Source organism: Emydura macquarii, unplaced genomic scaffold (assembly GCF_026122565.2).
Source record: "Emydura macquarii macquarii isolate MOO-44397 ecotype Brisbane River unplaced genomic scaffold, CSIRO-AGI_Emac_v2 contig_1043, whole genome shotgun sequence".
Taxonomy (NCBI): Eukaryota; Metazoa; Chordata; order Testudines; family Chelidae; genus Emydura; species Emydura macquarii.
Window position 1 is genome coordinate 3,395,692 of NW_027131180.1, and position 16,038 is coordinate 3,411,729.

General features: G+C 45.3%; 1 protein-coding gene across 1 annotated transcript in view; it reads left to right on the forward strand.

Annotated features, from left to right (window-relative positions):
• Window positions 1–263: 263 nt before the first annotated feature.
• LOC137150927 (organic solute transporter subunit alpha-like) overlaps window positions 264–16,038 on the forward strand; it is a 37,480-nt gene continuing 21,705 nt past the window's right edge. Inside the window, exon 1 of the mRNA XM_067544985.1 lies at window positions 264–291. Coding sequence (XP_067401086.1) covers window positions 264–291 — 28 coding nt within the window. The remainder of the gene's footprint in view (window positions 292–16,038) is intronic.

A 16,038-nucleotide genomic window follows, 5' to 3' on the forward strand; every position in this document is an offset into this window, starting at 1 on the left:
TATGATGTGATCCCACCAATCAGTGCTTGTTTCTCAGGCCCAGAAGTGGTGCTCCATCATCTGCAGCTCCTCCATGACCCCCACCAGCAACCTTGAATTGGTTCTCACTATATCCCACAGCAATCTGTCCTCCAAGGAATCATCATGTTCCCCACTCATTCAGTTCTTCTTGCAGCGCTGGAAATGCTTCAGGATCCTGTGCCCTGTGCTTGCAGCTCTCATGACAAGTGCTGAGCTGTGCAGGCTTCATATTTCTACCCGAGATGGTGGACAGTAAAGAAGGACATGCAGGTTGGTAGGATTTTTGGAAAAAAAAGCATGGAAAATTATAGGCTACTGATAACATTATGGGATGGAGACAGTTGCAAACTGGGAAGTTGATCCCATGTTCCCAGTCACCCTTGCACGACTTATTTTGGCCCTATCCTGCATTACCAAAACTTCCTAAGAAACAGTGCGCTAGATGGGGCGAGTTGCACAGTGGGATGCCTACCCATGGTGCACCGCCCTCTGCATCGATACAAACCTTCCTGATGAGAATGTGCACTCTCACTACAAGGAGCCCTTAGGCAGGTGCACAAACAATGTATTATCTGTGGTGGCTGTATGCCAGTGTAACTTGAGTTGACCTCGGTCTCTAGTGTAGACATGGCCTAGTTTGTAAGATCTTTGATAATTTCCTGAAGTCTCAGCATGCTTCCTATAATGTGGTTTCTGCCTCACTCTATGGCCTCCTGCCTCTTCTTTTCCCCTCCTTCAGGGCTCCTGAAACGAACTCATCACAGTGCAAAGAAAATTAAAGCCTTCCCCCCTTTGAGGTCCAATTTATTCTGTTCTCAAGTACACACTGGCCTGCCAGCCCCATTCAAGCTCTTCCTTCTGTTAGTCAGAGGAGGTTTTCTGCCCTGTGTCTCAGAGCTAGGGCACAGTTTACTTGCTTCCTGCAGATGCTGCTTCAAGTCAGCACTAGCTCCTCAAGCTGCTGCTGCCTGACCATCTCCCCCTCACGACAGCCACCTGGTGCTCTCTTTAGGGGATCAGCTACTATCACACAGGTGTACCTCCTTTGGTAATCAAGGTTGGCTAGCCCCAGGCCCTCCAACCCTTGAGGGGCGAGCCACCCTGTTACAATTCCCTTTTACATTGCTATTCTTATGCCTGGCTGATTTCTTAGCAGCATTGTAATTCAATCTACCTTATTAGCACTTGTGGAGTATAAGACACAAATGTGAAAAGAGATAAACATACTTTGGGCAAAATCCACTTCTGCGTGGCACAGATATGCTAGGGGAGGAAGAGAGCTCAAGGAGCATTGCCCACTTCTGGTTTCTCTGTAGGTACACTGGAAAGGATTGCCCAGGCACACTCCTGGGTACTAGGGGCCTGACCCAAGGCCCATTGAAGTCAATGGGAGGCTTTCCAAGGACTTCTGTGGACATTGAATCAGTCCTAGGTTACAGCTTATTTACAGCTGCCACATCTCTGTTGGCAGGATGGCTCTGCAAAGCTGCCACTGCTTCCCCATATCCTACTGTTATCGCAAGGGCAAGATTTCCCTTTATATTTAGGGTTACTTCATAGATCTGGGGAAAAGGAGAAGAAGGGGCACTAACCCAGAAATCCTCTTGGAAACTGTTGTTTTTTAGAGTCTACCTTTTGCAAACATCAGTGAGGCAGAGTCAGGATTTCCTAGTGCCAATATTTCAGGATAGCTAATCTGCTAATTCTTATGCATAGGCGAATCACATTTGTACTTCTTAATGAGACAGGAAAGTCTCTAATGCAATATGTTCACCATATGCTGTAGTGTTTTTCTGTCTGTTCCAAATTCGTATTGGAATCAGCCTCATCTGCTAAAACTGACACAACCAATCACAAAACTGCCACCCATGTGTGGTTGTCTCGCCGACTGTTAAAAACTTTATTTTTAAATCTGATAAAAATAATATAAAATATACATGTGTACTCCCATCCCAAGCACCATTATTTGAATCTGAACAAAATCAAACAAGAAAAATTGTTCTTATCTAATTCAAGCAAGGAATTCATCTATGTAGAATTTTTCATCCACATTTTCAGTGAATGCAAGATGTTGGCACACATACAAGGAACAGATGGGGCCCTCTTGACTCTTCTCAGAAAGAGCCTTTAAAAGCCTCAGGCCAACTTTCCATGTCAGCAAACACAGAACTGCACTTTCAGGCATATTTTAACATTCATGCTTGTCTCAAAATTTCCTGATGATAACACTTGAGTAAACATGTCTGCTGAGCCAGCTGATGGAGCCAGTATGTTTTAGTGGTTATTTTCCCCTCATCTGGCAATTATCACTGCACTGAACAGAGACGTCCAAATAAGGGATGAGCTGAAAAAGTTTCTGAAGAATTCTGCTGGTAAATTCTCTCTAGAAAAGAGTGACTGCCATGGGTAGGATTTCCTTGATATCTAAAACTTTGGGACGTCTATAACTACAGCCGAGATATTACCTGCCTGATTCCTCTAGATGTCACAGAATTCTCACCAAATATAAAGAGGCCAAATCCCTCCATTACATTTAAATTTGGGTTGTCCAACCCATGGCCCGCGAGCCAGAGTCCAACCTGCCAAAGGCTGCTATCCGGCCCACCAGGCTGGCACTGCCCCGACCCTATGCTCTGTGCTAGCTGGGAGCAGCAGCAGCCCACACTGCCAGCTGGAGCTGAGAAGCCGCCCTTCCCTCCAGTCCCATGCACTGGGATGCACTGTGCCAGGACTCAGGAGCAGAGGTGGGTGTGGGACCAGACGCTTCTGGCTGGGAAGGGACACTGCTGCTCCCTGCTCTGTGCAGTGCATGCAACCTGCCCCCCCGCCCGAGGCCCTGCCCTCTGGCTCTCGCTGGCTAAGCCTGGCCAGAATGCAGGCCAGCCCAGCACCCTCGAAGCCCACACCCCGCAGTAGCCCAGGTTGGCTGGGATGCTGCTCTATGCAGCGTGGCTGCTGCTTGTAAGAGCCTGGCCGGGGGAAGCAGCCTCCCCATCCAGGCTGGCTGCTGGGGGCAGAGGCCAAGGGAATCAGAGCTTCCATCCTTCTCCCCTCCCGCTTCCCTCCCCCAGAAGTTTCCAGTTGGGAACCAGTCCAGCAGCCAGCCTGAGGCAGGGAGGGGAAGCCGCCTCTCCCAGTCAAGCCCTCACAGGCAGCCGCTACGCTGCAGAGCATCTGCTGGGAGAAGCCAGATTTGGAAGCAGCTCCCCTCCCAGCTGCCAGGGAGAGCAGCCAAATGTACCAGGGGTCACAGCAGGAGGACAGAGCCACCCCCCCGCATAAGTGGGACAGGGAGTGGGGAGAGCATGGCGGCCATGGGTGGGGGGGGGGATGCTGCAAGACACGTGAGTCACGTGATGTGACTAGTCACGTGTCCTCCCTCCACCCCTTCCCCAAAACTCCCCCCCCAGCACCCATCCAGCAAAAATAAAAGTTGGCACCTGTACCCCCACCACCCTTGCAGTCCCATGCCTGTTGGCTGGGCGCAGCAGCAGCATCCCCATCTGAAATTTGCTCACTGGCTCCCTGAGTGAGAAAAAAATTGCAATGTGGTTTTTCACGCTAAAAGGTTGGACACCCCTGATTTAAATGGTGATGACCTTCTGAAAAACTGTGGGAACAATAATAGTGAAGATTCACTGAAAGTGAATTGTTTTGGTTCATCAGCACCATGCATACCTTTCTATTGGTAACAGTACAGACCACCAATAACAGTAACCATTGACTAGAGCCCTGCGCAGATACAAAATTTGTATCCTCGTCCGATCTGAGCTCCACAAAAATGATCTGTGGATAACCCCATCTACAGATGCGAATATGAAGCGGATATCCATGGATTTGCAGAGCCCTACCTTTAACTTGTGGTCTCTACTATCTTGCTCGCACATGCAGCTATGTAGACACTTTCAGAAGGCATCGGCATCTTCTCAACCAAGTGTCTTGCCTGACATATCAGTCTCTTCAGTAGTTCGATGCCTAGGTCACATTGACCATCATTCTTCTCTGTGTGTGCGCCTTAATTGGTGGCACTTTGGCTCCTGGGCTAAGTTGTGCAATTCCTTCTGTCCTCCCATGGAACATGAGGCTGCAGAGGTTGCGCTATCTCTGCAGAGACCCTGGGCCTCTGCACGGCTTCTAGTTCTTCCCGCTATTAAGCCATTGCTCCTGAAATATTCCTCAAGGAGAAGCTGTGGGGCCCACAGTGCAGAGAGGGCTCCACAAAGGAGCTGTGGATTTCCTGCATGAAGTTGGCTGTATAGGAGGAAGGATATGCTTCCCTTTTCAACCGCCCTCCAGCTCCTCACCTCATCCAAGATAACTGTTCCAGTACATGGATCTTGACCATGTGTAGCCCTCTTTGGGGTCCAAGGAAAGTGTCTCTGAGGTAGTTATATAGATGGGGAGACATTCGCAGTCTGAGAGTGGATCCAGTCCTCTGTACAAAGAGAATTAATCCAGTGTTTCATTTACATTTCTGCTTTCTTTCTTGTCCGCTGTACCATCTCTGCCATCACTTCCCTTTTTGATTGCATACAAGCTGTCTGTCCCATTCTGCAAAACATTTCTCTATCCTCTCTCTCACCATAAAGCATCTTGTGAGAGTTTGTTTGCAAGACATTATGCATCCGCACATTGAATTGTATGGCAGGGTAAAAAACTAATTAGAAACAAAGGATCTTCCATTGTGCATGAGACTATTGGTTCATCCACTATGGTTTCCTGCCTCTGAAGTGGCTGATACCTGAAGTTTCAAAGGAGCGCAACAAAACAAGCAAACCCGTAATGCCCTTGGCCAATTGCACAACACTGAATGCTAGATTAAGCAATCTGCCTATTGCTTGACTCATAAGATTTTTATTACCCCACTTAAGCATGTGGGACAATAAATTTTATTATCAATTATAAAACTATCCAGACAGTTTTTATATTCAAGCTACAATATTTAATTCTTAAGATATCCCGTGACAGTGAATAAATAACCAGACAGGCTCTGCATTGTGTGAAGAAGTATTTCCTTTTCATTCTTTTAAAATTTCCTTGTCATTTAATTTCATTGAATGACCACCACCTCTCTTTTTTTTTTTTTTTAAATCACCAAATCCATCAACATGATTGAGATTGTCCTTTTTAATTGACTAAAGGGAGTGGAGACTGCTCAGTTCCCCTCTTCTGGAGATTTTCCCTGGTATGGGGAAGTCTCTAGCAGGTTTACAGCCACAACACCAGCACAGGGGCTGTATCTGGGGCAGGGAGGGGCTATGGCTGGAGTGTGCTGCACTCTAGCTATTGTATCTTCAGGTGAGAGATGGTTGCTTGGGGAATGTTGCCAGCTGGTGTAGGTTTGAGCAGTCCTCAGGCTGCTCTAATATGGACTGGGGTGGAGAATCAGGAAACTCTAACCAGTTCCTTGGCACCTCCCCTTCCTCTTCCTCTTCTCCCACTGCACTGAGCAGATCTTGGTCAAGAAGAGAACTTGGACCTATATCTTCAGAAAGGCCATTTGTTTGTCTTGTCCTTGTGGCTATATGTTGTCAATAGGAGGCTTATCTGAACTTGGTGGCTTCTGAAAATTTCTACCCAATGATAATTGTAAAAAGAATAAAGTGAAAATACTAGTTTTTTTCTTCAAAAGTAAAATAGTTTTAAATGTAATAATAAATGGTGCTAGAAGGCCCCTAATGGGAGTTTTGCCTATGGAAGAGCTTTAGCATTAGTTACACTAATGAATCCAAATTTAAGGAAAAAATATAAAGGCACATCACTATTGTCACAGTAACACAGTTAGTTGCACCTCTGTCCCTTTTCCAGTGTCTGAGTGTACCCTTTACGATCTCAGGCCTCAAGCCTTTTCCTTTCGTGGGGTGGAATCCCATAGTTCTTCCACTCTTAGACTGGTCTGTCTGGATTCAGTATCTTCAGATTTTCTGTGTAGGAGTTTGTGACCAGACAGTCTTCTTAAAACAAAGTACTGTTTAATCTTAACAGTAGGAACAAACAATAACGAGAAAGAAAGGATTTTAAAACTACAAAACTACAAAAGTCCTATATGCATGCAGGCCTATCCTTCCCCAGACCCTAATCTCTGGAGTCTGGGTTCTCCTTATCTCTCTCCTCTTCTGTCCTGGATGGATTGTCCTTAAATACAGCCACAGTTCTTTGTTCTCTCACCTCACACACTTTGATCTGCTGCCCAAAACCTGTTTGGGGAGCTCTGCAGTAGGCTGAGCCAGACTTCCAAAGCAAATGGCTCTTGCATTATCTCTCAAGTGTTTGCTGAGAAGCATATATCTGGATTCACCTCCAACTTCCTGGGTGCATTGCCTGACAATCCTATTGCACAACTAGCATAACTGCTGCTGGAAACAACTAGATAAAACTCCTCCTAATTTGAAGGTATAAGGTAAAAATGTGTGCCACATCCCCTTTTAGTGGCTGTTTCTCTAGAGGATAAAAACCTACTAGTGACAGTTATCCCTTTAGCTCAACTTGTAGAGGTCTTTGCTGAAGATCTAAAGGTTAAGATCTGACGAAGACCAAGAAAAGGGGGTGCTATGAGAGCAGAGTGGAAAGTCCTGTAGGAATTTCTGATGTTCCATATTTGCTTTTTTTGTGAATTAGAATGAAAAACATTTTCTATGAATTAAAAGTTCCAAAAATGTTTGATTTGAAAATGCTGAAATAATTCACTTCAGCATTTGTGATAAAAAAATTAAAATGTTGACATTTCTGAATCAAAATGTTTCATTTTGGTTTGTTGAACTGACCAGAAATGCTTCATTTTTTAGTCAATTTAGCCTTAAACTACATTTCTCTGTGGTGGTGCATTGCCTCAGGGGTGTTTATCTCAGATTCTCCCCAATGGGCCATGTTCCCTGGCCAGACTGCATCTCCCACAGTAATGTAGTTGATGGTAAGCCTGGGTAAACAGAGTAGACCCACTTCTCATTTAGGAAATATGGAGTTTAGTTTAGGGTAGTTTACCCACTTTCTTTTTTATCACTACACCACTGATCTTCCATCATGCATGTGTAGTTACAGGACTTTTATGATGCATCATGCTTCTCAGTCAAACAGCGGACTGTATTGCATCATGGGAAATGTAGTCTGGCCAGGAAGCTCAGCTCATAGGAGAAAACATGAACCCAAACTACAGCTTCCCTAAGGCAGTGTGCCACAATTAGGAAAATGCAGTTTAATGTTGAACTGAATACAAACAAAATGTCTTGGTTTGGTTCAACAATCCTAACTATTCAGAATCAGGTCAAACCAATCTGAAATGAAATATTTCATTTTGGTTTTCTCATCCAAAAATCAAAATGGCAGCATAACTGACATTCTTCTGTGGAAAATATCAATTTTGTGCAAAACAAGTTTTCCATCAGAAAATAATTCCAATAATAATTTCCAACTGGCTCTACCTGCTACAGAGATCAGATTGAAAGATTCTGCTACTTTTTTTAAATAAAATGACTGTTTTGGACTTTTTCTTGTTGTCTTGAAGTTTATAAATATACCTTCATTTTACATTCTCTTTCTTTATGTTGAACTCCCCTCCCTCTCCCACACCTTTTATGCAAAAGGTATCTTTGGTTTATATGGCAAGAATTTTCCAAAATGGATAAATAATGCTGTGGGTGTTGTTTGTTTAAGCTTTGAATGAAATCCAGATCTCCTGTTAATAAATCATTTTTAAAAATAAGGCAAAAGGTTTAATTTTCACTTGCTTCCTCTACACTGTTTTTGGTTTCCTTAGGGGTGAAGCCCATGGTAGTTTTCTACTTCAGTGGGTCCATGATTTCATCCTAAATGTATTCATTACTCTCCCCCTCTCCTAACTACATACAGAGCAGTAAAAGCTTAGTGCAGTGTATATGCCTCTTGCTCGTAGGTGTAAAATATTTCTCTCAAAGCCTTGCAAAAGTGACTAGCTGACATTTCGGGTGGTGTGGATGGTACTATCTGGTACTGGAGGTGTGTGAAGAGAGGAGTGAAACTAAGGCTTGGTCTACACTACAGAGTTAGGTAGACCTAACATCTATCCTAAGTCAGTGTACATACTACAGCCTTGGTCCCGCCAATGTAAGGGCCCTACTACACTGACATAATAACTCCACCTCCACAAGAGGCGTAGGGCTTATGTTGGTGCAGGTAGGGTGAAACGGTGTCAATGTGGACACTGTGGGTTACTTACATTGGCTATTGGCTGTCATTTTCAAGAAAGCTGGGGCGAGTGGGTGGGCTCCAGCTAAAGTTTGGCTGTCCCCTGGGTTCCCAGCTCCCTGCAGGGAGCCCATATGCACCGAGGATCCCAGCTCCCATATGCAACCAGGCTCCCAGCAGGGAATTGAAAGCAGAGGAGAATGGGGGGCAGCTGGGAGGGAGCCAGGAGCAGTCAGGCTCTCAATGGGGAGTGGCATGTGGACCTGAGAGCCTGGGCTCTCAGCTGTCCACACTGCCCCTTCTAAGTCAGTGAAGGTGCTCCTGGTGAGGACTCACACCACCGACAGGCGGGTAGTGTAGTGTGGACAAGAACCACTAAAATTGACCTAATGTAGGTCGACTTAAGTTTGTAGTGTAGACATGCCCTCAGGTTCTCCTTGCAGATTTTCCTCCAAATTCTTCTATTTGGAGATGGAGGATGGTAGAGTTTCCACTTTTACACATAAAACAGGGGGACTGGCTCAAAGCCTTCTCTGATCCAACTGAGGCAAAGGGCCATTTGTATATTATTTTATTTATTGTTTTGTGAAAAAATTCAAAGCACTTCGCAAAACAAGTATTCTTTGTCACTGTAATTTTTCTATATGCAACTGTCCATGATGGATTACAAATAGGTTAAAACGGAGGTGCAATGGAACTGTATCTTCCTAAGCCTTTCATCTAACTGCATTTGAGAAATTAGGGAGCTGTAGCTTGGAGGTTAAACTTTAAACAATGTAGCTAGCCTGCGGTGAAAGCACATTTTCTCCACATTCAAAAAGCAGATGGTTGCCATTAAACAGGAAGCAGATGTAACAGCATTTAACTGATTTTGGATGGAACTCCTGAAGCTTGAATCTTGTATTGCAAGTATTAACTCTGACTGTCTTACGGGTTCTGTCTTTGTGTCTGGCTCTTGGAGCAGGGGGGTCTTTATTTTATGCCTTTTACAGAACTTAGCAAATAAATAACACAACAGAGGGGACAAAGACACAAGTATGTGGAACCTTCCTGAGGAGAGGTTGTTGGTAACACACACAGGGCAAGAGTGCATGTTGGAACACATGCCTTAAGCCCAGCGAGCCTGTGATCAGTCTTTGATTGCTTTCTTTTTCCTCGACCTCCTCCTCCTCCTAGTTGCTCTGTGCATTGAACAACAGGACTTCACCAGCTCGGGTTTAACTGGCTCCTCCTTCTGCAGCATTTTGTTTGAAACGAAAAGAAAAAGAGCTGGCTCGCAAGGTGAAGGAAATTTAAATTTGGCAGCCTTACTCAGAGCCTTACTGTAAAAGCAAATAAAAAGTGCAAGTGCTTTGTTACTCAGCCATTCCCATGCCAGCTGGGGAGTGGGAACACTGAGAAAGCAACCGATCACGGACAGCAAGAGGGACAAGTTCTAACAGAAGATCTGAAATGGAAGAAATGGGGAATGGGACACTAGATCCTGTCTGCACTGCAAATGAACCTCCCTTCTCTCACAAAATTATCCAAGGTAAATTTTGCTGCTGTTGCTTTGAAAACACAATGTGTGTAGGGTGAGGGGAGGGGGAATTTTCCAGAAGATTTATCAAGTGAAAACTTTCTGGACTGAGGGCATTGTTTTCTCTCTGCAGAATATGTACACTTAAATACTTGATGACTAGTTTCCCAATTTATTTTAGTGACATGTAACATAAAGAAGCTGGGTTAGGTGTTTGAAAAAGATTCCAATAATTAAAAACGCTAAAAAAATGGATCCACTGTTAAAGTGTGTGATGATTATTAATATTTGGAAGTAATTTTTTTAGTACTAAATTAGTTCACCAGAGTAACAGAAATGTAGTGGCCGTGCTACGTATAATCTATGCTGTAATGTAATTTTGATGCTATATAAGTAAACCATTAAGGGCCCGATCCTGCAGACATTTATTACCAGACAAAAAGCTTATACTGTATTGTATTGTGGTGAGAAATCCGCCAGCAGGTAATTCAAATGTTGCCTGCCCGTGGAGTTGAGTTTGACACCCCTGATTATCTGGGTGCACACCCTAATGAAATGTGCTGTGCACGCCTTTGATGATTTCCATGCTGTCCAAGATAATGGGAAAAATTCTACTGCTAAATTGAGGCAACATTCACTTTCTATTTAATAGAATAAGGGGTGTGTGTGTGAATAAATTCAGCAGGAATTGGGACACCTAGAAAAAGAGGTGAAAAGCTATTGTATGGTGCTTTGTGACCTGCACTTTGTAGACCATTTATAAGAATTAGGAGTATTCCTTATTTCGGTGGGTATGTGTCATGTGTCTGTGACTGGGGTGGGGAAGCTAGGTTTCTGGTCCAGGTGCCCCTTCCTCCCAAGAAGAGTGGAGCGAGCACGCACAGAATCTGTGCAGCAACCATCAAGAAGATGATGCAGCAGCTCCTTACTTGCTCTGCTCCCATTATGCTCAGAGTGGCTCTTCCATGTAAACTCACTGCAATCTGGGCTCTGTGGACGGGTGAGGGGAGAAGGCATGAGAAGGGTGAGAAGGAATCAGAACTGGGGAGCAGCTTCACTGATCAAAAAGTCTACTGGAAACAAACAGCATTCATTCCTTTTTGTTTTTGATTGGTGACAGTAGGGAAATGTGTAGCCACAGAGAATCTCCTGAGGTAGCTTGAGTCCTCCTGTGCCACTAGGGAACTGAGAATAGAGAGGCAGCTGGAGGGAAAGTCCCATGGAGTTGTGCTAAGCTTTCCCTGCAAATCCTTGGGCTCTATATTATCATGCCACTTCCTTCCTGTCCTCTAAGGCCCTGTCTTCAGTGGGGAAATAAAAGCTTATACTGTCTTGTTAAACTGCATTATTAAACATGTTAAACTGCCTCTTGTCTACAACAGGATTTTAACACACCTTAAAAGTACAATTTACCCTGTCTACACTCGATTTTTTTTTACACATGTTTAAAATCTCCCTTTGTTTCTACCAAAGACAACGCCTGTGCAGTCACAGACCCCTCCCCTGAATGGTACACGTAGTTGCATCTCCACAAAGTGAACTTCACCAAATTTTTTGAGATTCCCTCTTCCTGCCTCCATGGACTTTTCAATGGGAAAAGAGAAGTGAGTCCTTTATCTCTTATCGAGTGTCAGAATGGAGCATGGTGGGACATTCGTCCTTGGAAAAATATGCCTTGGAGTATTGTCCACTCTGCAAAATACAAAAATCCCCCAAAGCCTTGCTGCAGCACGCAAGTCGAGCCTATGTCAACAGACTCAGGCACACAGGGCTCCTACTACAGGGTTAAAAGTAGCACTGTAGACACTCCCGCTCGGGCTCTGAGACCCAACCTCCTTGCTGGAGTTCAGAGCCCAACCTCCACCCTGAGTTGGAATGGCTAAACAGATATTCTTAACACACAGCTCAGACTCCCTGAGCTTGAGTCAACTGACAAAGACTCTGAGGGGTGTTGCTCCAGGGTTTTTGTTTTCTGCAGTGTGTAAACGTACCCTTTGTGTCCCACGTTACTGAGAGCTCCTTATATCAAGTAGTATTGTCTTGGACACACATAAGTGGGCAGGGGCTTCCACTAAAAGTGTATTTTAAAATTGTCTGTTTTAAACTAGGTGCAAACCCCGGCATGGGAGGTCTTCCTAGTGGGTGGAGTAAGAGCTTGCCTGGTGGCTGTACTAGCAATTCCAGTAATGACAAGCATAGATCCGGGAATCAGGCAGCGGTCCAAGGGTGAAACAGGAGTCAGGGTTGCAGGGACAAACCGAAGGTCAGAAGCCAATGAGTAAACTGGAGTCATAGTCAGGGGAGTAGCCAAGCATCAGAACCAGAAAGGAGCAGGAAGCTTAAATGAGAGCAAGGTAAGCACAGCCACACACATGGTCTGCATCATGTGCTGTGGCTGTGCAGGGCTCAAGGTAGTAAATCTCGTGCTCCCCTGCCCAATCAGAAAGTGCAGCCACTTGGAGGGGGCTCTGTGGGTCCAGCTGAGCTTGCTGGGTTGCCTGGCAACCAGGGTGGGAGCCAGTTTAAAGACAAACAACTAAAGACTATTTAACGTGGTTTATGGGGCCATAGCTTACCTCGGAAAGGCATTGATTTAGTCTTAATTGACATAAACCAGGTTTATTTAACTAATATGGTTTTAAATCTGAGTTCAGCTGAAGCGGTGCAACTTGACTAGGAACACAAAGCCTTAGCTAAGGTTTGGACAGTGGGCACAGCACAATGGGATGTACTCCTAGGTCTCCACACTAGCATTGAAGCCACAGCAGCCCAAGCAATTGCAGGAGCTAGTCTTGCCTGCCCAGCACCTCGGGCTGGCGGCTCCTTCATGGAGCCGTGAGCACGGGCGTGTATTTGGCGCGGTTCACCCCTCACCCCGACACCTGCCCCTATTGCGGCGTGAGGAAGACCCTGGAGCACATTTATCTTGAGTGCGCCAGGTTGCAGCCCCTGTTCCGGCTCCTCCAGAACCTCCTGCTGAGGTTCTGGCTGCACTTCTCCCTGCACCTGTTCATTTATGCACACCCCATCCGTGGCCCCACAAAGTTGCAGGACCTCCTCGTCAATCTCCTCCTGTCCCTGGCCAAATTGGCTAGCTACAAGACCAGGGAGAGGAGGTTGGCAGGGGGGGCGCTCTGCGACTGTGGGGCCTACTTCGTTCCCTTGTTCACTCATGTATCCGGGCAGAGTTCTTCTGGGCGGCGTCCGCTGGCTCCCTCAACACCTTCTGGGAGCAGTGGGCGCTGTCTGGGGCTCTCTGCTCGGTGTCCCCTTCTGGCTCCCTTCGTTTAAACCTGTGACCCTCACGGCCCTCCCTGTTTTTTCATTAGTTGTCCCAAGCACTCAGTTGCGTTACAGGCTCAGTGGTTCCTCCCCTTAGGCTGAGGGAGGGGCCTTTAGCAGTGGGCGGGCTAGTGCCTGCCCACTTCCTGGTTTGCAAATAGACCTTGGGTACATACTCAAACAGCCACCAGCTGTGCTCCCTGACTTCTCTGCTATTGTCCCCTGAGCTAGCTACATTTGTTACTGTGGAAGAACATTACACAGCAGTCAGGTGCTCTGAGTGTAGACATACCCGGAGCATTCAGACAGGCAGTGTTTCCAACTCTTCAGATTGTATCACAAGCCTGGTGATATTAAGCATTTTTCATATAGCCCCGGCCCTGGAATCATTGTGACTGTGAGACTCCCATCTTTCATTAAAAAAGGAAGTTTCTAGCATGATAGTTGTAGAGGAAAGTGTGAAAGCATGAATCCTAAAGTCTCCACAACTAGAAAGCAAATAAAATTAATTAACCCGCCTTTTATTATGTTTTAAAATCCCATGATTTTTAAGTAAATCTCATGAGTTTTTGTTTTCTGACTCCTGTGTTTTGCATGTCTGGGATTGGCAGTACTGCACTCACTACATTCCCAAACTCCTGTCCCACAGTGCACTGGGGTCACTATAAAACCTGAGATGGATCCTGGGGAAGGGGTGCGTGTATTTCATTTCATTGTTGATGTTTTCCAAGTGCCACTCAGGAAGCTGGAGGTGATGTTCCTGCACACTGAGTACTGTGTCATGTCATGTACCTTTTACTAGAAGGGCTCTCAATGTTCATCTCTTGTCTAGTGCTCTTACTCGCACCATCGTCTTGGAGGGCCTTTTCCTGTAACACAGCTTCTGTGTTCAAGGTTTAGCTGTCAAGATAGTATCCTAAACACAGCCTTGATGAGGGGAAGCCTTGACACAGTGCAAGGGGAAGTGGGTGCTTTGTATGCTGGCTCTGGTGGGGGAGGGAGGAAGAATATCAGTCCTGCTGGCACGAGGGAATTTGAACAGGAGTGGAAAGCTGCTCTCACGCTAACATTCTGCTTTTAAGTTATTCTTGTAAACAGATAAATTAAGACAAAAATTACCTGCAAGTGATATTGTCAGTGTGACTGTGAGGGATGTGGTAGTGGGAGGGTTTTAAGGGTACATCTACATTTAAGCTGGGAGGTATGATTCCCAGCTTGTGTAGATGTACCTGTGCTAGTTCTGTTCAAGCCAGCCCCTAAAAGTAGCAGTGTGTCCATGGTAATACAGGTGGCCATTCAGGCTGGCCACCCCGAGTACAATCCCGCCTAGCCCCTTGGTACGTCGTTAGGTGGCGATCCCATGCTGTCGCGGACACACCACTATTTTTAGATGTTATCTTGAGCAGAGTTAGCGTGGGCACGTCTACGCGAGCTGGGAATCACACCTCCATGCAGCTGAAATGTAGACAGTCCCTCAGAGTGCTCACAAAAGATCCTGCCAGCTAATAAAGCTTGACTACTAGTCAATGATAGAGAACTGTTAAGCTGAGCAGTTTGGTTAATAAAGGCCGTCATCTTGACAAACTACATTTCTATTTTGTCCTTGTTATTTTTTCAGCATATAACATCACCCAATACTGAGCACACCTTAAATCGTAACAGTGGTTACAAATAGTCTGGCATTGGATTATCCCTTACCATTGAAGTGGCACAGTGTTAGAAAGAGGGTAGTTTTAGGTTTGTGAAGGCAGTGTTAGGGCTGGCAGAAGAAAACACTCCTTATTTCTTCCTACAGGAGGATCGCAGGGTCCGAGGAGACTGCAGACTTACGGCTGGTCTACACTAAAAAATTATATTGACCCAGCTACATCCTTCAGGAGTGTGAAAAATCCACATTCCTGAGAAACATAGTTAAGCCACCTTAAGTCCCAGTGTAAATAGCACGAGGTTGATGGAAGAATTCTTCCATCGAATTAGCTACCACTTCTCGGGAAGATGGATTACCTATGCTATCAGAGAACCCCTCCCATCAGTGTAGATAGTGTCTATAGTGAAGCACTACAGGAGCACAGATGCAGCTATGCAGCTGTAGCATTTCAAGTGTGGACGAGCCCTCAGCTAAATTAAAATTACCCAGCAACCTTAAGAACGTACAAGTCAATGCATGGCTCTTCAAAACACAGATGACTTCTGCCTGGATGTTGCAATTGTTACCAGTTCCAGACTGGAATTGTCCTTGATTTGGTGTAGGATTTCAAACTGCAAACTGTGGCAGTTGTTACTGCAGTCAGAGTAATGAATCTAGAAAGTAAAGAATCTTTTCTACTGCCCACTGTACGACACTTTGCTGTGCCCATTGCAAAGTGCTAGGACAAAAGGGTCATAGGTGTTCAGGAAAAGCAGAGACATTTCTATAGCTAATGAGAACATCCACAGGACTGAGATGTTTGTTTTAACATGGGATAGGAACTCTCGTACTTCAGGATATAAAATTAACTGATGGGGTTAGAAAGAAACTTCCTCTTTGGGCAGTATATTCCACAGTTGTCTACTGTTTAGTTTCTGCTTCTGAAGCATATAGTACTGGCTGCTGTCACAGAGAGGAGCAGATGCCAGATGGGCCACCACTTTGGTCTGGCATACCATTTCCTACATCTTTTCTGGAACACAAAACAGCTGAAGTATTTCCTGTAAAAGGACAACTTATTGGATTTCAGGGTATTGTGTAAAGCTCTTGTCTGTGGAGTCCCTCACTTATTCATTACTCACATTTAATCTCCTGGTCATGTACACAGTGAGTGACTGTAGCCTGCTATGCTGTTTCACCAGCCACAGAAGGGAATCAAATGTCCCAGCCAAGTCCTCGTTAAGGCCCTTTCCTCAGAGCATGGTTTATAATTTATTTTAAAAAAAAGGATATAAACAACTCAACTGAAAATGCTGGTCACAATCCACAGCCTGGGGCAAGTGGATTCACCTGTGTTCCCACCTACCTCTTCCTTACACACCCTGCCCAGCCATTTTAAATAGGAATCCTTTAACTCTTTCTAGGCTGC